Raw genomic sequence first — 19726 nt, forward strand, 5'->3', positions numbered from 1 at the left:
ATGGAAGTCATGTTTCAGTCATGTCTCACATTTTGGCTTTGGCGCAAACAGGTATGCTGAGCCCCAGCAACGCCGTGGCCGAGAGTATGCATGCATGCAGTGCTCATGCAGCGCTTGACGCAATTTCACTGGGAAATCCTCGCTATGTCAGCTCGGCGTGCAGGTCCGCAGAGAGAAGCATCGACATACCGCTCAGATCCCTCCGCGTAGCAAGCGTGACCAGGTCACTTCTGCCCATACTGCATGCATCAGCTTCATTCCCTTGTGCTGCTCAACCAGAGCTGATGAGCCCAAGCGAAAAGTCAGAACTCACTGCAAGCAAGCGCTCCGTAAGGTGTTCCAAAGCGTCTCGCTGGTGACCCCTTTCGCAGCCTTTCCCAAGGTCCCAGCCGCGTACGCCTCGGTCGCGTCCGCCTGCTGTAGCCTGAGAGCGTCGAGGACACGCTGAGCAGCCAGAGAGTATTGCGAGAGATTGATGTAGGATATGCCCATGTTGAAGCTGGGATAATGAGCTATACATTCCACGGACGATTCAGAGTGCCGAGAATCAGACAACTCACAGTGCCCGAATGAAGTTGGGGTGTAAAGACAGCGCTTTGTGATAGTACTCCAGCGCCTCGTTGGACCGGCCACTATTGGCGAGGGTCGCTCCCACCCGGTTGTACAGCAGCCAATCCTGCTCTGATCAGCTCTTCGCCTACTCAGCTACGGGCATAAGAACTCACGTCTGGTCGTACCGACAACGCCGCAAGCAAACAGTCCTCCGCCTTATCGTACTGTTCCCCACTATTGAACAACACCCCAAGCGCGACCTGCACATCCGGGTCCAGCTCCTCCGGATTCATCCTCGCCAGCCCAATCAGGCGCTCAATCAGCACATCCTGCGCATCCCGCCAATCCCCCTCATCGTGGTCCGTCTCCGTCGACAGCCCCGACGATAGCTGACTCGCCATAGGAGCAAGGTTGATCCACTTCTCCATCATCCTATTCGCCATCCGTAGCTCGCCTTCGTTCGTGTACGACACAGCGAGGGCGAGGTAGGCGGGCCGATAGTCCGGGTCGAGCTGGACGACCTTGCCGAGCGCGAGAATGGCGGCGCTTTCGCGCTCATTCTCTTGCTGCTTCAGGCCGAGGGCGTACCAGGCTTCATGATCTGTTGGATCATTCTGGACGGCCGCTTCTAGCTCCAACACCCCCTGTGATGTCAGTCGAGCCGTTACTCAGAGGTAATATTCAACTAACCCGTATTGTTGGAGACTCCCGACCTTCCAGGCCGACGCCCCCATCCTGCTTGAGCCCTTCGCTGGCATACGGATTCCGACTTTGGAAAAGGTACCGCCCGTCCGCACCTCTTGTCTCTCCCGTCTGAGGCAGAGTCTGCTGTAATTCATCCCAGTCTTTCTGCATCTCGCCCCATCCCTCTAGATCTCCCACTCCGATCCGCCCATCCTGCGCAACCGTCTTCTCCCCGTTGAACGCCATAAACGCGTCCTCGTCAAAGTCGGACAGATCCGTGACGAGCGGATCCTCCCATGAGCTGCTCATACCGGGTATGGATGTGGACTGCGCGAGAGCTTCTTCCAGGGAAGAGGGGACACCGCTGGATTCGCGGAAATGGACGGATTTCCGGCGGTATGAGGTGGATGAGGAAGGGTCTGACATGAGGAGGGCGGATTGGTCCGAGTAGCTGAGGTCACCGCGACGGGGAATGGTCTCCTGGGTTGCTCCCGACCGAAGAGGGAGGACCTCGGGGATGGTAGGAGGGACGGCTAGCACCGAAGCCAGATCCGCCGGCGCGTCGTCCATCCAGTTGACCTCGGGCAGCGGCTCCTCCATCTCCTCTCTTTGGCCATTTACTGTCTCCTCCTGAGCTGTCCCTGACGACGCCATCCCCATGTGCGCATCAAACTCCGCCGCAGTCGGCCACTGCTGTTCCCCGCCCCGCTCCTGCTGCATCCCCGGTGGGTGCTGGATCATCTGATCATGGTATTGGTGATGATGTGTCGAGGTAGGCATATAGCCAGGCATGCTCTGCTGGTAGGGGGAGTAGATCGGTCCGGAGCCCTGAGCGTACAGGCGCGGCTGGAAAGGGACGCCCGCTGGCTTGCCTTGATGCGTACGAGTCTGAGGGGCGGCGGAGCTCGACGTCTGGGTCTGAGGGTCGAAAGTAGCTGCCCAGTTGCTCTGTGGTAGCTGCTGGGCTGGACTATGTTGCCAAGATGACGGTCCTGCTACAGCCTGCTGGTGCTGCTGGTCTGGGCGGAACGAGCCGGCCCATTGGGCGTTGGCATAAGCCGGAGGTGGAGTGGGCGCCAGCGTAGGTTGAGCTGGGACGAGGTGGTTGCGTAGGGATGACATGTCGAAAGGTACGCCGCTGGACTTCTGCGAGCCCGACGAGCCATTGCGCTGTTGCTCGTATTGTGCAGCGCCCCCAGCAGCTCCAAAGACCTGGTTGATCAGCTTGTGCCCGTGGCTCCTGTGCTACAGTCTTACACGCCTAGAAGGACCGGCTTGAGCAGACGGGGCGACAAAGCGATCCTAGACTGTCAGCTCGGTTTCTTCGCCTGCCCAAAGAGTCCGCATTGCACGTACCTGCTGCATAGAGACATCACGATCCATCCGTCCCCCGACACTCTTCAGCACATTGCTCGGGCCACAATCCACCGCCGCGCCTGATAGAAAGCCCGACATGTTTCCGAGAGCTTTTAAAACGATTGCTAGGTGTAGCTGAGCTACCCCGACGAGAAATAGAAGAGTATCGTATGTGTGAAAGGTCAAGTTGAACTTCTCGCGCCGCCCGGCTTTTCGAACACCCGAGAAGACTCGTTACGTAAAGTTCTGAGGAGCCAGAGTTTTCATCCGAGATTCAGCCGAGAAGAGGAATGAGGAGTTGCTAGGGACCGCAGTACGAGTAGGGAGGAGACCAGCTAGGAGACCAGAGGACTCGCGAGAGCGGTCATGCACCGGCGGTGACTGTGGCTGACGGATACCGAGCAGGGAGTGACTCGGTGGTAGATTGTGAATGTCCTTGGTAAAGTCAAACGTGAGCGCCCGGGTCCAGGTCATGTTTGCATCTACTCCCAACGCCGCCTCGCCGGATCCAGCAGACCCCTCAGAAGATCCGGTATGCTCCGACCCCCTACGCGCTCCAGCAGCTGGACCTTGCCTCCTATCTCCCTGTACTCAGCGCGGCGGATTAGCCCGGAAGGAACGAGGACGGGCGCTGCGACGAAGACGTCCAGCAGCAAAGCAGACGCGGCCGGTATTCGCCGCGATGGGTCGAGCGCGAGCAGAGCATCAAGCAAGTCCCTCGCGGGCACTGGATCCAAAAGAGCTTCCAGCCCTGGCAGGACGTACCCGAGGAGTCGCGGAGGCCGAGCGGCGAAAGCGACTTTGTTTGAGTCGGGTAGAAACTGGAAAGCCTGCTTTATCAGCTGAAGTTCTGGATGATAGATCGCAGGCGGATCACTCACCGGCCAGGACGTAGAAGTCGGCGAGCCTCGCACGCCAAAGATACTGCCCGCCAGGCCAAGGTCGCCGTATGTGCTGTCGAAGAGGCTCTGACGTCCTTCATCCGGGATGGCATCCCACTGCCCGTCCCCAGCCATAGCGTCCGAATCTTGGTCGAGCGGGTCGATATCCAACGCAGCATGATGGACCGACGCGGTAAAGAACTCAGCGAGGACACAGCCGGCCGCCCAGAGATCGATTGCCGCAGCATCATATGTGATTGGGCCGAAGAGGAGCTCTGGGGCGCGGTATGGTCTGTTTGATCAGTTAAGGTCCGAATTCTGCTCGAGAGCCATAATGTTGTGGCAGCTGATCGCGCTACAGCTGTGATAGGAAGCTGTACTCACCCCGTCCCGACCTCACAGCACATATCCTCCCTATCCTCTTTCCATTCAGTACCCCAATCTTCCCCCTCCTCGTCCCACGCGATCCCGAGATCGATTAACACCACCGTCCCGTCCCAATCCAGCATGATGTTCTCCGGCTTGACATCGCGATGAGCGATGCCGAGGGCGTGTAGATGTCCGAGAGCAATGAGGAGCTGCAGAGCAACGGACCGGAAGAGAGTCTCGAGGACGGAAGGAGGATGCGAGGACGCGACGGAAAGCCGGGATAGGTCGGGTAGGTCCTCTTGTTCCGCCCTGGAGGCTACAGCATCGAGTAGGGAGGAGTCAAGCAGGACGCGGAAGGTGATAGCTAGGAGCGGCAGAGCAAGCTGATGTTCCCATACGCTTTCGGACCAGGCATAATCGAGAACTCGGACGATCTGCCTCAAAGTCAGCTTAAATTTGAGATTGGGCAGAAGCCGCGCAGCGTCGGTACAGAGGGAGACAGAGGGCTCACGTTGCGGTGCTTCGCCTTCTGCAGCACTAACACCTCTCTCAGAACATTGTGAGGCTTGAGCTCACGCGTCTTTCCCGATGGACCGGCGCGTACGACCTTGACGACTGCCCAGCCCGACGGGCCGTGAGCTGAAAGATCCACCGATTCACGCTCTTCTTTTTGCCCTTCTACAGCGGTGGCTGGCTTGCGATAGGCGTAGACCGAGCCGTGGATCCCCGTAGAGAGGTGGGGGAGGGTGGTTTGCATGGCTATCCATGTTGTGGATGAAAGTACGAAAGGTAAATTAAGATGCACGACGCGACGTTCGACGTCGACCTCGAAGCTTCGAAGCTCGATCAGGAGGGATCGCGGACCTACTCTCCAGCACGCTTCAGCGCTGTACACCCACAAGGTGTTATAGCGGATCAATCGTGTAAGGCAGCAGCTGAGCTGAGGTCACTCTGATTGCTCAGCAAGGCTACCACAAAAGTGTCACTGCGGGAGCGCTCAATGCTGGCACCTGACCTACCAAGCTACAAAGCGAACATAGCTGATCAAAGTCTAGAGCCAGCAGAGGGATTCTTACTATACCATATACTTGAATCCATAACCGTTTTACATCTACACAAAACTGTAATCATCTAGCTCATAGGAGAGGCTGTAGGCGACATCGTCGATCCAACTGAGCCGCGCCTGCCAACGACAAGTCGCCTCCCAGTTGCAAATCCTGCAATTTGTCCCAAAGTTATGCAACACCTCCAGGATGTCCTCCACCGTCGCGGCGGCAAGGAAGACTCCGTGAAGCTCCTCCGCCAGCCCCTCGTTGCCCCCATTTGCGCACTCAGGCGGCGCGTCCGGAGGGGTATGCCCGGTGAACGGCGCGTCCAGAGGCGGATATTGGGAATTGATGGCATTGCGGAATATCTGGACGGCCTGGAGGTGGCGGAGATGCAGATCTTGCAACTGGGACCAATGTCCCGGCGCATACGATCTGCATGGACCAGTGATGATTGGGTTGACCTCTGTGATATTGGGTTCGTCAAGATCGAGGGTCCGCCGCGCTGGCTCGTATAGACGAGACGGAACGTCCGCGATCGCCCAGATAGCGAATTCCAGGTAGGGGTGGCCGGGTCATGTTGCGAGATGCTCTCGGATAGCAATTTGTAGACCACCGGTGTATCATAGCGTTTGGCAGTCGCCGCCGCTTCCAGTATTTCCTTGGGGCAGTAGCCGCGCGGCTGGGGAGAGAACGACTCGGCCTCAGTAGTCGACCGCACCGCCAGCAGGTAATTTAGGAGGCCGGGGCTGGTTGTTTCGAGGAGTGGGATTAAGGGGGTGCCGTCGACGAGATCAGCGGGAGAGGGGGAGGGAAGGGTGTGGAAGAATGAGGAGAGCTCTCTGAGCAGCTGAAGTAAAAGCACTCGGCTGCCGGGTCGCCCGCTTGGAGGATGATATCGCCTGCGTGCTTCTCTTTAAACGACGCGTTGAAATTGAGTTCGGGCGTTGCCTCTGCGCCTGGGATATCAGCGTGGGTCTACAGGCGCGACACCAGCCCCTCGCCCATGTGGGCAAGAAATAGAGGGAGGGCTTCAATGTAGCCTGAGATGACTGGAGGGATGACCGCTCAACTCACGCTTGCGCTTGGAAGGAGCTGTGCGTGACATGGCCGTTAATCGCTGGTCGTACTATAGGAGTACGACAGCTGAAAGAAGAGGCGAGGACGCGACTGAATACGGCCAATTTTGCTTTGCGGAATGCTGCGGCAATCAGGTCGAAGCGGAGGTCCGTGCAGCGTGTCTTCTGTGCCGGTTATGGAGGTTCTTTATGTCCTCCCGACAGCCCAGATATCACAAGCCAGATACAGGTACCCATCCAGATTCTAGCCAGCCTTGACAGTAAAATGTCCCGTAAACCCATCCAGCCACCTAAAGGCACTCGCACAGCGCTGCCTCGCCTCCGTCCGGCACACCTCGCACTTCAAGCCGTACCCGTTCTCCCTTAAATCCTCCACCTCCTTCATCGTCCCCGCCTCGCTTATCAGGTTCCAGACCCTCTGTGCCTGATCCTGATCCGCCTCCGAGCATTTCGCCACCTGGGTATGATTGTGATACTCGTACGGGAGAAGCATGGAGGTATCATTCCCCAGTATCCGGCGGAACCGGGCCGGAGCCTGCAGCTGGCGGAGGTGGAAGTCTTGCAGTTGGAGCCAGTGGCGAGGAGCATACGACCTGCACAAGTCGGTGATGTACTCGTCGATCTCGGTGATGTCCCCCGCGTCCTCCCGTATGGTATTGCCAGCAGCGACTGGTAATCTAGACCGGACGTCCCCGATAGCCCAGATCGCATACTCCAGGTAGTAATCCCGAGGCCAGTCCTGCTGGATACACTCAACGAGGAGTTTGTAGATGATGGGAGTGTCATATGTCCGCCCGATGACCGCCGCGTCGCAGACGGGCTGGACACCGTACTCGAGTAGGTGTTCTGGGTATTGCAAGAGTTCCGAGGTAGTGGTGGATTTGATGGCGAGGAGGAAGAGCAGAAGACCATCACTGGATGCTTCGTGGAGGGGGATGAGAGGTGTTCCGTCGTGGAAATCCGACGAGGATGGGGGAGGGAGGGTCTGGAAGAAGGAAGATAACTCCTTGAGGAGGCCTAGGCGAAAGTAGAAGCACTCGGCAGAGCGGTCTCCCGCTTGAAGGATGATGTCGCCAGATTTCTTCACGCTGAAGGCGGACTTGAACACAGGTTTAGCGCTCGGTGTTCCAGGCGCTGCGTTGTCAGCACTACCCTGTGCCCGTCTCCTAGATGTGTGGCGCAAGGCGAAGGCGAGAAGCTGCACTCACCACTTTGCCGCCGGTTCGGAGTCGACATCCTGGCTGCCAACCTGCTCCTTATGAGATAGGAGAGAGCAAATTAGGGGCACCTCCCGGACGGTTTCGATGAAGAAGCGTCAGGTATGAAGCTGACCATTGACAGACCTTTCACGCTCGACTCGCTTGGTGAGCTCATCAGCGAGGAATGTGGGCTTGTCACCTCTCTCGGCACGCGGGTGAAACCGGTGTGCCTGATCACCCTGAAACTTCCCCTTTTGGAATGGAAACGCGTCATTCCTCACCCGGACCCTGAATATCCGAGATTTCCCAAACTCTCTCAGTCAGCCAGCTTGAGCTTGTCGGTCTCATATTGTCGACGTGTTTGCCTTCGCTGCTCAAACATACCTCACACTCTCTTCATCCACATAGCAACAGTCTAGCTATCTAACAAAATGGCGCACCAAATGGACTCAGAGCGCCGAGGGGCGAGGGGAGCGAAGGGTAAGTTGCCCACTGCTTGTGTCAACGACGAGTCCGAGCTGATAAGAATAGGTAATGGAACGATGATGCAGTACTTCGAGTGAGTACCTCGGTGGTGCCGTTGTGGAATATTTGCTGACTGAACAGATGGTACGCAGAGGGGGGCGGTGTGCACTGGAAGAAGTATGAGAACGAGTCGCAGAGGTTGGCCGACATGGGTATCACTGCCTGCTGGCTGCCACGTATGTCGAATGCTGTACGAGCTCTGGGCTGGACCAACAAACTCGAGTCGAGACTCGCTGACAGGTCAGCACCCACCAAGGGCTCCTCGCCCGACGGTACCGGTTATGACATCTACGACTTGTTCGACCTGGGAGAGTTCGACCAGAAGGGAAACAAGGCAACCAAGTGGGGTAGCAAGGAGGACCTCCTCAGCGCCATCAAGGTTGCCGCGGACAAGGGTATCATTACCTACATTGATGCCGTTCTCAACCACAAGTAAGCACATGCTCCTCTGCTGTGAATCTGTGCTGACTGCCAGAGCTGGAGCAGACGACAAGGAAGAGTTCATGGCTACCATGGTCGACCAGAACAACAGGAACAAGCGTGTTGGAGAGATGCACAACATCCAAGGCTGGACCAAGTCGGTCGAATCTCTTCGTAGACCCGGCTGGAGCTGATAGAGCAGGTTCGACTTCCCCGGCCGAGGTGACAAGTACTCCAACATGAAATGGGTCAGCTCAGCCTAAGAGCACCGAGAGGGTGGTGCTGATCTGGCAGAACTACAACCACTTCACTGGTGTCGACTACGATGCGAAGACCGAGACTAATGCTATCTTCATGGTGTGTTGCACAAAAGCCGAACCGCACTCTTTGCTGACAGGACCAGATCCAAGGAGACGGCAAGGGATGGGCCACAGACGTCGATGACGAGAATGGATCTTTCGACTACCTTATGTTTGTAAGTCACGACTGAGTGGAACCTGCCCGTTGACCTTGGGCTGACGATGCAGGCCGACAGTAAGTCGTGCGAATGAGCATCTGCCGATCCACCCACTGACGCAGTACAGTTGATCATGCTCACCCCGACGTTGCCGAGGAATGCTTGTAGGTCCTGACTTGCGGGAAGCTTGCTCGAACAACGGACTGATATCTCAGCAAGTGGGGAGAATGGATCTTGGAGGAGACAGGCGCATATGGATTCAGGCAAGTTCTCTGCTTAGTTTCGTTGACTGAGCGCTAATCAACATAGGTTTGACGCCGTCAAGCACATCTCTGCCGAGTTCATCTCCAACTTTGTTAAGCGCATCCGTTCGCAGGAGAAGGGCAAATCCAAGGCCTTCTGCGTCGGAGAGTTCTGGCACGGTGAGTCTTTTAACGGACCTCAGGCTGAATATCCAGACTCGGTCGACACGCTTGTCGAGTATGTATCGAGCCTTGACACCCAGTTCTCGTGCTTCGACAGCTGTCTCCAGGGTGAGTTCCTCCCACGTCTCGCCTGAGAACTGCTGATCAGCAGCCAACTTTAAGGAGGCTGGCGAGAGCAAGGAGAACTACGATATCCGAAAGATCTTCGATAACACGTTAGTCCCCATCTCTTCCAACACTAAAACCCTGCTGACAGCTTAGTTTGGTGCAGCGTCGTCCTATCGATGCGGTCACCCTCGTTGACAATGTGAGCAGTCTTTGATTCCCCTTGTGATTGCGGAGCTGATCCGACAGCACGACACCCAGGTCGGCCAATCCCTTGAGCGATGGGTCTCGTCCGGCTTCAAGCCCCTCGCATACGCTCTCATCCTCATGCGCGTTGACGGCTACCCCTGTGTGTTCTACGGCGACCTGTATGGCTGTGGCGGTGAGAACCCGCAGGCCCCGGTCTCTCAGCTCGACGACATGGTCCGATGCCGCAAGCTCTTCGCACACGGCGAACTCCACGACTACTGGGACCACCGTAAGTCCGACGTCCTCCGATACTGGCATAGCTGATGGTCACAGCCAACTGTGTTGCCTGGCTCCGGAAGGGCGACGATGACTTTGACGGCAGTGTCACCATTATCTGCAACGGCAAGTCTGACGGATCCAAGAAGGTCGAGGTTGGCCAGGAGCACAAGGGTGAGAAGTGGACGGACGCGATGGGGTGGCACCAGGGAGAAGTCACCATCGGTGATGGTGAGTCCAGATCTTGGACAGGTCATAACGGATAGCTGACTCTGTAGATGGTTGGGCCGAGTTCTACTGCCCGCCCGAGAGTATCTCCATCTGGACCAAGACCGACGCGAGGGGCCGTGAGGAGTTCAAGAAGGGAGAGTAGGGTTTCATTCCGGGATCATAGGTTCTTTTAGATGTGTTGTTTGCTTGCTTGTCTAATTCATTATCATACACGGACTTCTATATAGATGTCTATGCATTGTGCTGCGCAGGCTACATCGGCAGTTCCTGACCGAGATACGCAGAGGCGATAGTGCGGCGCGGAGCAGATCCGTCGGGGGGCCGGTTCGGCGCTTCGGAGACCGACGGGGACGCGCCGATATGCTCCTCGTGCGTCCTCCGCTGCTATTTTGCTGTGACCGTGTGGAGCTCATATAGAGGTAGCGGCAGACAGAAAAAATGCTCGTATGATTTGCCATATAGTTCCAGCATATTTGCAGAGCAAGTGTATACCAAGCACAACGCATATTTCCCGGCATGAGAGGAATCGACGACGACCCGAAACGACCGGACCACCACCGTTCTTCATCTTCCTCACTTAATACAAATAAGGAGCTTCCTCTGCCTCCACAAAGCTCGGATCCATCCTCAGCTGTCCCGCGCAGCGACGGCGAAGCAGGCTCCGCTTCTGACTCGCCCGCGACCGGCTCTTCTTCACCCGGCCGGCGGTACAGCAAAGATGCGGTCTTCATGCCCTTCCTCCAGATCCCCGGTGGTTCAGGCTGGGATGCTGTTCCCGCTCCCCAGTACACCGTCTCGGAAGGCACATCGGCCTACGCGTCGGCGGAGCGAGACGGGTTGACCCAAAATGGAGTCAGCCCGGTAGATTCCGAGGCGCACACCAACGAGGAGCTCGCCATGTACAAGCGGGCGGATGGGGGTTGGTCACCTACCGACACCATATCGGCGGGACCGTCATTCCATCAGTGCTCTTATTCAACATCCCCCTCCCTCGCTACACCTCCCACCGGCTATGATCGCGCGTATTATACGGAGGACGAGTACGCGCTCGCCGCACCAGGGGAGCGTCGCGCGTCTGAGCCTGTTTCCTCAGCTCAACCCCCTGGAAACCCCAGCTCGGTGGCCTCCGGATCGGGCGAGTCGGGTCCCGCTGTCCAAGCGGCTGCTGAAGCAGAAGACGACGGCACGATCGGCGTTGAGATACAGGTTCGACATGGGTCGAAGTATCTGCGGAACCTCTCGGCGATGGGGATTCCGGCTGGGGACGGGCAAGTCTGGGATCCTCGACGCCCATGGGGTCTGAGGCGGGTCGAAGGAGAGAAGTCGGGCGGGGGTTCGTCGAGGAGGCAGTCAGTGGAGACCTCTACCGATAGTGCAAAGGGACAGGATCAGAAGGGCGAGGAAGAGCCGGTAACGGGCAAGCGAGACTCTCTGGATGATTTGGAGCCGATCACAGTGAGGAGCAAGGGGAAGGGGAAGGAGATAGGGGAGGGCAGGCCGTTGAAGAAGGAGAAGGGAAAGGCAAAGGCAAAAGGTCAAGGAGAGGACAGGCCTTCCTTAGCTCCACCTATGAGCATCGTCATCTTTATTGTCGGATCCAGAGGTACGTTCGCTCATCGTGCTTGAGTAGGCCGGAGCTGATGGTCCAGGGGACGTGCAGCCGTACATCTCCCTCGCCCTCTCTCTCATCATCCACGCAGGCCACCGAGTCCGCCTCGCTACTCACCCCGACTTTCGCGACTTCGTCCTATCCGCCAATTCTCGTCTGAAGGGCAAGACGCACGAAGGTGTACATCTCGAGGGACGGCTGGAGTTCTTCGATGCAGGAGGCGACCCCAAAGAGCTCATGGCGTATATGGTCAAGAGTGAGTGTGGCTTCTGCTTATTAGGACTTGGCGCTGATACCCAGATCCCGGACTCCTTCCAGGTCTAGAATCCCTCACGAACGGCGACATCAAGCGAAAACGCCAGATGGCAGCCGAGTACCTTCGAGGCTTCTACCGCTCCACCTTCTCGCCAGACGTCGTCTCAGGCAGGGAGTTCGCTGCGGATGCGATCATCTCGAATCCGCCTGCCTTTGCGCATATCCACGTTGCGGAGGCGCTAGGTCTACCGCTCTTGATGTCATTCAGTACGTCTATGCGTTTTGTCAACGGCAAGGCACGAGCTGAGCGACAGCGATGCCTTGGACGGCGACTACAGCGTTCCCCCATCCGCTTGTCAACGTCAAGAAGTCCAACGCGGATCAATGGGCTACAAACTGGATGGGCTATCATCTCGCCGATATGCTGTATGTCCTTTCCTGATGCAGTTCTGGATATGTGTCGTTGACGTTGCAGCATGTGGGAAGGTCTCAGCAGCGTCATCAACGACTTCCGAACCTCCATCCTCCGCATACCCGCCATCACCTCCCGATCCGCAACAAGCATCCTCGACAATCTCCGTATACCATGGACATACTGCTGGTCCCCCGAGCTCCTACCCAAGCCCAAAGATTGGAAGACCCATATCGACATCTCAGGTTTCTACTTCCTGGATAGTGAAGAGGGCTTCACGCCTCCTTCTGATCTCGCGGAATTCCTCGGTGAGGGGAGAGCTCCGGTGTATATCGGATTTGGAAGCGTTGTCATACCTGATCCAGAGAAGATGACTGGTGAGTCTGATGGCATCTATATCAGTCGTGAAGGAATACAGCTAATCTAGCGGCAGACATGATCTTTGCAGCTGTGAAGGCGGCTGGTGTAAGAGCTATCGTCAGCGCTGGCTGGGCGGGACTGGGCAAGGGCAGAGAGGAGAGCGACCCAGATATCTTCATTCTCAGCAGTACGTTTGCTTCTACTCAGATCAAGTGATACAGCGGATCTAGCTGATACAGTCAGAGGACTGCTCTCACGAGTGGCTGTTTGCAGATAGCAGGGTCGCAGCTGTCTGTCATCATGGTGGTGCGGGTACGACATCGTGCGGTCTGCGACATGGTCGTCCGACCGTGATCGTGCCTTTCTTTGGCGATCAAAAGTGGGTCTAGAATACTCAGAACCTTGCGACTTGAGCTAATGAGCAGGTTCTGGGGAGACGCAGTACACCATGCCGGCGCTGGACCAGCTCCTATACCCATCAAAACCCTCACCGCCGAGAGTCTCACCGCCGCCCTCGCATTTGCGGTATCCGAGCAAGCTGTTGCGGCCGCCGGCGTTCTGGGCGAGACGATCCGCTCGGAGAAGGGTGAGGAGAGAGGAGTCAAGAGCTTTACTCGGAACATGCCCGTCCGGGAACTATGGTATGTTCCTGTTGGAATCTGACTGTGATCAAGGCTGATGTTCCAGCTGCGACGTCGATCCCCGTAAAGTAGCTGTCTGGAGGTGTTCGCGATATAGCCTCCGACTGTCCGTTGAGGCGGCAGCAGCGTTGGTATCTGGGCAAAAGATCATGTTCAGCGATCTGGAGCCATATCGTCAGTCGTCGGTGGATTGGCAGAGAGCGAAGATGCTGACTGAGCAGGTGCAAAAGATTACGATACAGTCAAGCACGTCCTCGGTCCTATCGGCGGAGCTGGGAGCGGGATCGGCAACGCCATCGGGACCGCGGTCAGTGGGACGAGTCAGCTATTCTACAGCCCAATCCAGGGTACTATCAAGGTGTTTTACGGGATCCCGGAAGGTGAGTAGCTCTGTAGATCTGCGTCGATGGGATGTAAAAGCTGACTCTGTAGCGAGCGTGGGCATCGTTGCAGACATGTACGAAGGATTCGACAACCTCTCGCTCATGATGGGATCGACACCGCGTGTCCGGGGTAAAGTGACGGACTGGAAGTCTGGTTTCAAGGAAGGCGGCAAGGCGGTCAGCCTGGGACTATGGGACGGCATCACCGGGATCGTGACCGAGCCCGTTGACGGGGCGAGACGGGAGGGATTCACAGGCTTCGGCAAGGGAGTGGGTAGAGGATGTGAGCGATGCTTCCCAAGCGGAAATGGCTGCAGTGCTGATGGAACAGTTGCAAATCTGATCAATCGCCCTCTGGCTGGATACCTCGGTCTCTTCGTCCTGCCCACTCGCGGCATCCGCGAGTCCGTCCGCTCGGCCCTCGGAACTCATCTCGACCCACACTCCGTCCTCCGCGGTCCTCGAGAAGCACTTACTCGCTCGGCAATGACGGAGCTCTCGGGCGAATACAAGCAACGTCTGCTCGATACGTTCGCGGTGCTCGAGACGGAAACGCGGGCGCGGCGACGGGAGCGCAACAGGACACAGTGGATCTTGATGGCGAACAAGGATGAGAGGGAGAAGGAGCGGATAGAGCGGCACAGACGAGATGCAGAGAAGAAGGAGAGGCGGGATATGCTCAAGCGGGTCAAAGGGGACGGAGGAGGAAGAAAAGGCGGCACAGAAGGATAGGCAGAAGGCCGAGAAGGTGACCGAGAAGCTCAGGGAGAAGGAGGAGAAGGAAGCAGAGAAGGAGCAGGAAAAGGTAGAGAAGTTGCGACTCAAGGCGGAGCGGAAGGACAAGGGCAAGGGCAAGGACGAAGCGGAAGGAAGTGGGAAGAGCGACAAGCAAGAGAGAAAAGGTAGCGGGTGATGGGTCAAGCGGGGCCCAAGCAGGGGCCAACATAGAGCGCCGGTGCGATCAGCCATCTCATACTATCATACTTAGAGCCTATATAATGCGGGAAAGGTGTAGGATTGAAACACCCTCCACATGCGTGCTGGGCACCCTCAGCCGGATCAAGATTCCCCGTGGGGTATCGAGCCCACCTTCGCGCGCACGACCTTGACGCAAGCTTTGACGAGCTGGTCTCAACGTTTGGCGGCATCATTGCCTACACCAGACATCCCCAGTCGGCTAATACAAACACTACTAGCCGCTGGAGGATAGCTGCGCCGAGATCGGCATCCCTGCTCGGCAAGAGATAGTTGGAACGGAGGCTCAGCTTTCGGTTTGAGACGAGGCTGGTATGACTGACCTTTGTTTACGCAGATCATGCCGGACTCTAGTGCTAATCTCTGCGGAACGCGTGTCTGAGAGGGCGGCGGTACCTCATTGATGCGTCGCACCAAGTCTCACCCCACAGGATGAGCCAAGAAGCCGCTAGTGACGATGGGAAGGACGGTATGATGGGGTGTTATATCACGGTTTGGCCCTTCTTGTCTCTTCGTTCGTCTCTTTGTTTGCTTCTCCTTCGTTTTGCTCTGGCCCCGGCCGCTTGCCTTCCCTACCTTTGGGACCCCCAGGATGCTTCTCGCCATGCTCGACAACCGCCCGGCTCCGGTCGACCCGCCCTCACTCGACCTCACCCAGCTGAACGCCGCGCTCGCCAGTACCGGTCCCGCCCCACTCCCCAAGCGCTCCTGGCACGCGCGTGCGGATCGTCGTACTACTCAGCCCAGGCGGACGTCGGACAAGTCGGACAAGTCACAAAAGTCGGCCAAGTCCAACAAGTCGGGCCAGTCCAACAAGTCGGGCAAGAGCGATGGTCGGATATCCCTCAAGCTGGGCAAGCTCCCTCCGGTCGACCTCTCCCTCCCCCTCTCTCGGCTGTCGGAAGCCCTCGACCTCGCACCCCTCTCCCTTCCCACCCCCTCGTCGAAAGAGCGCCGGGCTACCAAAGCCGCTCTCGCCCTTCGTACCCTCATCCTTGACCCGCCCGCGCTCGAGGTCGTCGCGCTCTCCATACCGGCCATTCCTCCAATGCCGCAAAAGGGGACCAAGGGACGGAAGAGCTCGGCGCAGATCCCGCAGCTCAGGGAGAAGGATGTCGAGCGGCTTCGCACGCAGCTGCTCAAGCCAGAGGAGGCCAAGATGGTCATTGCTTCGGCTCGGAACCTCTACATCGACAAGCCCAACGCAGCGGTGGAACGGGCGGTATGCCTCGACTGCTCAGAGTCGCAGGCGGACCAGCTCATCGTCGAGGCCAAGCGGATCGAGGCGGCTAGGCGGCAAAAGGAGGAGCATCTCGACGCCCACCGGTTCTCCACGCTCAAGTCGGCTCCACCCCCTCCGCCCCGGCTCCCCGTCCTCTTGTCGCTCTTCGCGGGCTTGACGTCGATCGGTACGGCGGTACAGGCCAGCGGAGCGGATAGCAATATCATGACCCTCGGTCTGTTCGAGCCGGCGTCGGCGATGAGTCTGCATCGGCCTCTTGCGGGTGCGCTTCCCAGCGCAGACACCCTCCGCAGGGGGTTTGACGCGCTCATCAACGCCGAGAGCAAGATCTACCTCTATGATGGACCGAGTCATAAGAACATACATCCTCCTCTGGATCGGATCAGTGTCTATACGTGTGAGCTTGCTGTTGGGTCGTGTCTGCCTGAGCTGATCAAGCAGATTGGTGGGGCTTTGAGATTGCTTTGGTGAGCTAGACTCGAGCGTACATGGAGATGCAGCTGACATGCTAGCCACCTCCTACCTTGGAGTATCTCGACCGGGCCAAGTCCATCGCCACGTCCATCCTCAACCTCCTTTCGGTCATCGTCTATGCTGTACCTGGCGGTACTCGAGAATTGGCGCCTTTTGTCGGTGTCTTGAGTCGGTATATCGAGAACGAGTGAGTATTACTGCTTGGAGTCTAGCGAGCTCAGCTGACGTCCAGGTGGAACCTCTTGAAGAGCCAGGACAAGGGGAAGGGCGTAGTGTGTGGAGCTACCTGGTTCGTCTGACGTCCTCAGCCTTGGGTTGCGCTAATCCCAGGTTTATCCCCGCTGCGCTCACTGCCCGTCCATGGGACTTTGGCGAAGAGACCCTCCGCGACCGCAACGAGAACCACGAGATCTCGATCAACCCGCCCGAACCGCCAGAGGAGGCGATCGTGCGCGTCAGCGGGCCCAAGGGGGAAGCGGAAGGTGTCGTCCTCGGTGTCGGCCGGGGCTTGGGTATCGGGAACGTCGAGGCCACGCCCAGCCACCCCACATCTCCCGGTGCACCGGCTACGCGTGACCCCAGCCAGACTATCGGTCCCGGATGGAAGAAGAAGGCTCCCATCCCTGCTCCCCACGCGCACACCCAGGTCATCTGCGACGAGCACCGGTCTATGCACACTGGCGCGGTCAACCCCTCCCCGCTCGCCCATACCCTCGCTTCCGTCGATGAGGGGCAGAGTCAGCCCAGCTCGGCCAACTCGTCCGCGGTGTCTACGCCAGAAATCGAAGTTTGGGTCAAGCCGGCCGAGACCAAGCGATCCCCGTCTATTTTGTCGACATCGCGGTTCAAGCGGTCCAAGCAAAAGGCAAAACCCCCTCCTATTGACCCTTCCAAAGCCAACGCTCCCATCGACTCCCCCTTGGACTCGCCTGCCGCGTCCAGCATCCCTACACCCTCCGACACCGCCTCCACCCCCAAACCTACTCCCCCTTCACCAAGACCTGCGACCGACACTTCCCTCGTCACCCTCGCCGACCACTTCGTCTCGGATACCCTTCGTCTGCTGAAGGGGACGCTCGGGCGCAAAGGCGGCCGTCCTGCCAGGAATATCCCGTGGCATCACAAGCACGGCGATGAGAAGAAGGAGGGCATGACGGGGTCGCTCGCGCAAGAGTCAGGCGCGAAGAAGGGGATCAGGCATGGGAGGAGTTTGTTTGAGTTGAGACGGTTCTACAACCGGAGCATGTGAGGAGGGGTCGGGGGAAAGGGAAGGGACCGATCATGTGGGGCGTGGCGAGGCGCAACATCGGGAGGGATGGTGGCGGCAGGTGTGAGGGGCTGTCTTTTTGATTGGCCCTGTCTTCTTAAGCTGGACAATGCACTGCTTTCGAGTCTGGCCTCTCATCCTGGACATACTCATACATCTACTCCATCTCACGAGCACACTCAGATACTATATGAAGACCAGCTAGCTACCTGTCATACCGGCGCTCAGAACTTGCCAGGCGGCCAGAAGCTGAGGTCTGTGATAGGGTTGGGGTCCCGACACAGCGCCTTCGGCGTATCCTCCGTCTTGTCACACACTATCGCCAGCCCGTGCTTCTGTAGACCGCACGGGTGAAGATAGTCCTCGTCGGCCGTGAAGACAAATGCGACATCGCCCGCAGTGGGGTCCAGCTTGCCCTCGAACCAGCACTATGACCGAATCAGCCCGAGCTCACATCGATCAGTCAGACTAGCTCACTTTGGCCTTAAAGGCGACCCCATTTCCATCCGCAAGGGAATGGCCAGGCTTGTCGACGCTGAACCAAGCATCAAACTTCACCCTTGTCTTCTTATCCTCCATCACCACCGTCCCGTCCGGCGTCACATCGAAATTCGCGACCTTTGCAGTGAGCTGTTTCGGAGCCTCGCCTAGCCAGAATGTAACTTGGCTGTCGATGCTGCGGACTTGGACTCGGCCAGCCAGGGCGGGTAGGATGCCGAAAAGAACGCAGAGGGCAGAAGCGGGGCGTAAGCTGACCATGATTGCTAGATCTTCTGTATGAGTTGCTGAATGCTCACGTATGTGTAACGACAACGAGCGCAGAGCGGTCGCCCCGGGCAGTGAGCTTTCAATTGTAAACAACCAGCCTTGACTTCCTTTCGCGTTCCCCTTGACGGGGTCAGCGAAGGGGACTCCTTGTCACAGCATCCGCTCCTTTCAGGGCCACTCCTGCATTTTGATCGTTTCGGACGTCAGACATGTTTAGAATCCTCAACTCCTAGATCCCGTTCTAGACAGCATCAGTACGCCACACGAGGCATGTCCTTCCAAAGACCCCCGCTCGTGACCCAAAAGTGATCGGTACCATGGCTATCCCTGCATCAAGACAGCTGCACTTGTAGCCGGAGTGTGTCAAGGTCAGTCAATAGTCGCAACCATTGAACACAGAAGCACCGAGCACGACATTTCATGTTCAGTTACCACTACCAGTAGAACTGATGCGTCGGGCACTCATACCCTCCAGGGTTGTTGTCCACTACAGAGGTCAGCCAAGGTCTCCTAAATGAACGAGAAATCGACTCACAGTACTGCTGGTGGTAGTCCTCCCCGGCCCACCACTTGCTAATGGGTGCAATCTCAGTGACGATCGGCTTGTTTTTGAGGTACTTCTCCTGCACCTCCTTGGTCACCTGCTTGGCGACCTGTTCTTGCTCTGGCGAATGGAAGAAGATGGCCGAGCGATACTCTGGCTGGGTCAGCTCCTATATTTGAAGCAGTGATATTGGGCGTCTGGGGGAGGACTCACGAGATCCCCTATCGGGTCCCTGACGGTTGACCGTTGTCGGGTCGTGTGTCCTGTAGAAGAACTCTACGAGCTCGCCATAGCCGACCGATCCTTTTTGGTAGGTGAGCTGGACGGCCTCAGCATGTCCGGTGCTTCCCGAACAGACTTGGCGGTAGCCTGATTGGTAAGCTGTAGCTCCCGCGATGCCTGTGTAAAGGTTGAGCTCGGTTGAGCTCACTAGGTGTGTTGACATCTCCGCCAGTGTAGCCCGACTCGGCCTTGAACTGAGGAAGGTGCGAGTAGTGCTTGCTGAAGAGGTGCTCTGTTCCCCACTGCTCTGTCAGCTTCCCGATCTGTCCACCATGGACATTCAGCTTACAAAGCACCCGCTAGCGAAAGTAGCGTGCTCAACTGTCCGATCAGCTACGATCCTACTCGACCTCCTCATAGGCACGATGGCTTACCTCCCTCGCCAGCAACAGCCTCCTCCCGACTCTTGATCGCCGTCGGAACAGTCGGCGCAGGGGGTGTCTTATTGGGTGACATGTGGGACGATGAAGCGCGCAAAGAGCTGAAAAGGTTACGGATCATCAAGGGGCTCGGGGCGAGTATGTGCGGGATGAGCAGCGAGACGAGAACGAGCGAGACGGTGAGGATGAGGGTGGTTAGCGGCTTTATGGTGGATAGACTTGAGAAGAGAGATGGAAGGAAGTAGATGCTGGGTGGGTGGACCGGATCGGCGGGTTTTGGCTGGTGGCAAATATCCCCGGCGATGACGAGATCATTGCCAGTGGAGCAGGACCGTGCGT

At 57.6% G+C, this 19726-nt stretch overlaps 8 protein-coding genes across 8 annotated transcripts; 3 read left to right on the top strand and 5 right to left on the bottom strand.

The window, feature by feature from the left end:
- Window positions 1–125: 125 nt before the first annotated feature.
- MKK02DRAFT_38886 (uncharacterized protein) lies at window positions 126–2691 on the bottom strand (the record flags this gene model as incomplete). Its single annotated transcript, XM_053090334.1, has 8 exons — window positions 126–142; window positions 190–239; window positions 314–499; window positions 561–676; window positions 726–1196; window positions 1243–2448; window positions 2494–2538; window positions 2593–2691. 8 exons carry the CDS (start codon window positions 2689–2691, stop codon window positions 126–128), a joined length of 2190 nt encoding a protein of 729 aa, XP_052943991.1.
- A 135-nt stretch (window positions 2692–2826) lies between these two features.
- On the bottom strand, window positions 2827–4599 carry MKK02DRAFT_38887 (kinase-like domain-containing protein; the record flags this gene model as incomplete). Its single annotated transcript, XM_053090335.1, has 5 exons — window positions 2827–3177; window positions 3213–3422; window positions 3474–3765; window positions 3858–4276; window positions 4354–4599. The coding sequence occupies 5 exons, from the start codon at window positions 4597–4599 to the stop codon at window positions 2827–2829; spliced, it is 1518 nt and encodes a 505-aa protein (XP_052943992.1).
- A 1612-nt stretch (window positions 4600–6211) lies between these two features.
- MKK02DRAFT_38889 (uncharacterized protein) lies at window positions 6212–7203 on the bottom strand (the record flags this gene model as incomplete). Its single annotated transcript, XM_053090336.1, has 2 exons — window positions 6212–7101; window positions 7176–7203. The coding sequence occupies 2 exons, from the start codon at window positions 7201–7203 to the stop codon at window positions 6212–6214; spliced, it is 918 nt and encodes a 305-aa protein (XP_052943993.1).
- Window positions 7204–7597: 394 nt separating this feature from the next.
- On the top strand, window positions 7598–9936 carry MKK02DRAFT_34764 (putative alpha-amylase; the record flags this gene model as incomplete). The annotated part of the gene is made up of 17 exons (XM_053089011.1): window positions 7598–7646; window positions 7698–7725; window positions 7773–7867; window positions 7937–8123; window positions 8167–8268; window positions 8314–8359; window positions 8406–8468; window positions 8515–8590; window positions 8696–8732; window positions 8784–8831; window positions 8878–8990; window positions 9027–9101; window positions 9145–9208; window positions 9255–9300; window positions 9348–9576; window positions 9621–9794; window positions 9842–9936. The coding sequence occupies 17 exons, from the start codon at window positions 7598–7600 to the stop codon at window positions 9934–9936; spliced, it is 1527 nt and encodes a 508-aa protein (XP_052943994.1).
- A 1103-nt stretch (window positions 9937–11039) lies between these two features.
- On the top strand, window positions 11040–13459 carry MKK02DRAFT_17862 (glycosyltransferase family 1 protein; the record flags this gene model as incomplete). Its single annotated transcript, XM_053085851.1, has 10 exons — window positions 11040–11397; window positions 11444–11659; window positions 11704–11925; window positions 11973–12084; window positions 12134–12447; window positions 12504–12617; window positions 12674–12809; window positions 12856–13071; window positions 13118–13245; window positions 13293–13459. 10 exons carry the CDS (start codon window positions 11040–11042, stop codon window positions 13457–13459), a joined length of 1983 nt encoding a protein of 660 aa, XP_052943995.1.
- Window positions 13460–15021: 1562 nt separating this feature from the next.
- On the top strand, window positions 15022–17395 carry MKK02DRAFT_38892 (uncharacterized protein; the record flags this gene model as incomplete). Its single annotated transcript, XM_053090337.1, has 5 exons — window positions 15022–16069; window positions 16114–16139; window positions 16185–16333; window positions 16379–16435; window positions 16477–17395. The coding sequence occupies 5 exons, from the start codon at window positions 15022–15024 to the stop codon at window positions 17393–17395; spliced, it is 2199 nt and encodes a 732-aa protein (XP_052943996.1).
- A 242-nt stretch (window positions 17396–17637) lies between these two features.
- On the bottom strand, window positions 17638–18172 carry MKK02DRAFT_38893 (uncharacterized protein; the record flags this gene model as incomplete). The annotated part of the gene is made up of 2 exons (XM_053090338.1): window positions 17638–17841; window positions 17891–18172. The coding sequence occupies 2 exons, from the start codon at window positions 18170–18172 to the stop codon at window positions 17638–17640; spliced, it is 486 nt and encodes a 161-aa protein (XP_052943997.1).
- A 443-nt stretch (window positions 18173–18615) lies between these two features.
- Window positions 18616–19463, bottom strand: MKK02DRAFT_28883 (peptide methionine sulfoxide reductase MsrA; the record flags this gene model as incomplete). The annotated part of the gene is made up of 6 exons (XM_053087659.1): window positions 18616–18668; window positions 18717–18878; window positions 18939–19094; window positions 19156–19249; window positions 19297–19328; window positions 19382–19463. The coding sequence occupies 6 exons, from the start codon at window positions 19461–19463 to the stop codon at window positions 18616–18618; spliced, it is 579 nt and encodes a 192-aa protein (XP_052943998.1).
- Window positions 19464–19726: the final 263 nt, after the last annotated feature.

Source organism: Dioszegia hungarica, assembly GCF_025882075.1.
Source record: "Dioszegia hungarica strain PDD-24b-2 chromosome Unknown MKK02contig_16, whole genome shotgun sequence".
NCBI lineage: Eukaryota > Fungi > Basidiomycota > Tremellomycetes > Tremellales > Bulleribasidiaceae > Dioszegia > Dioszegia hungarica.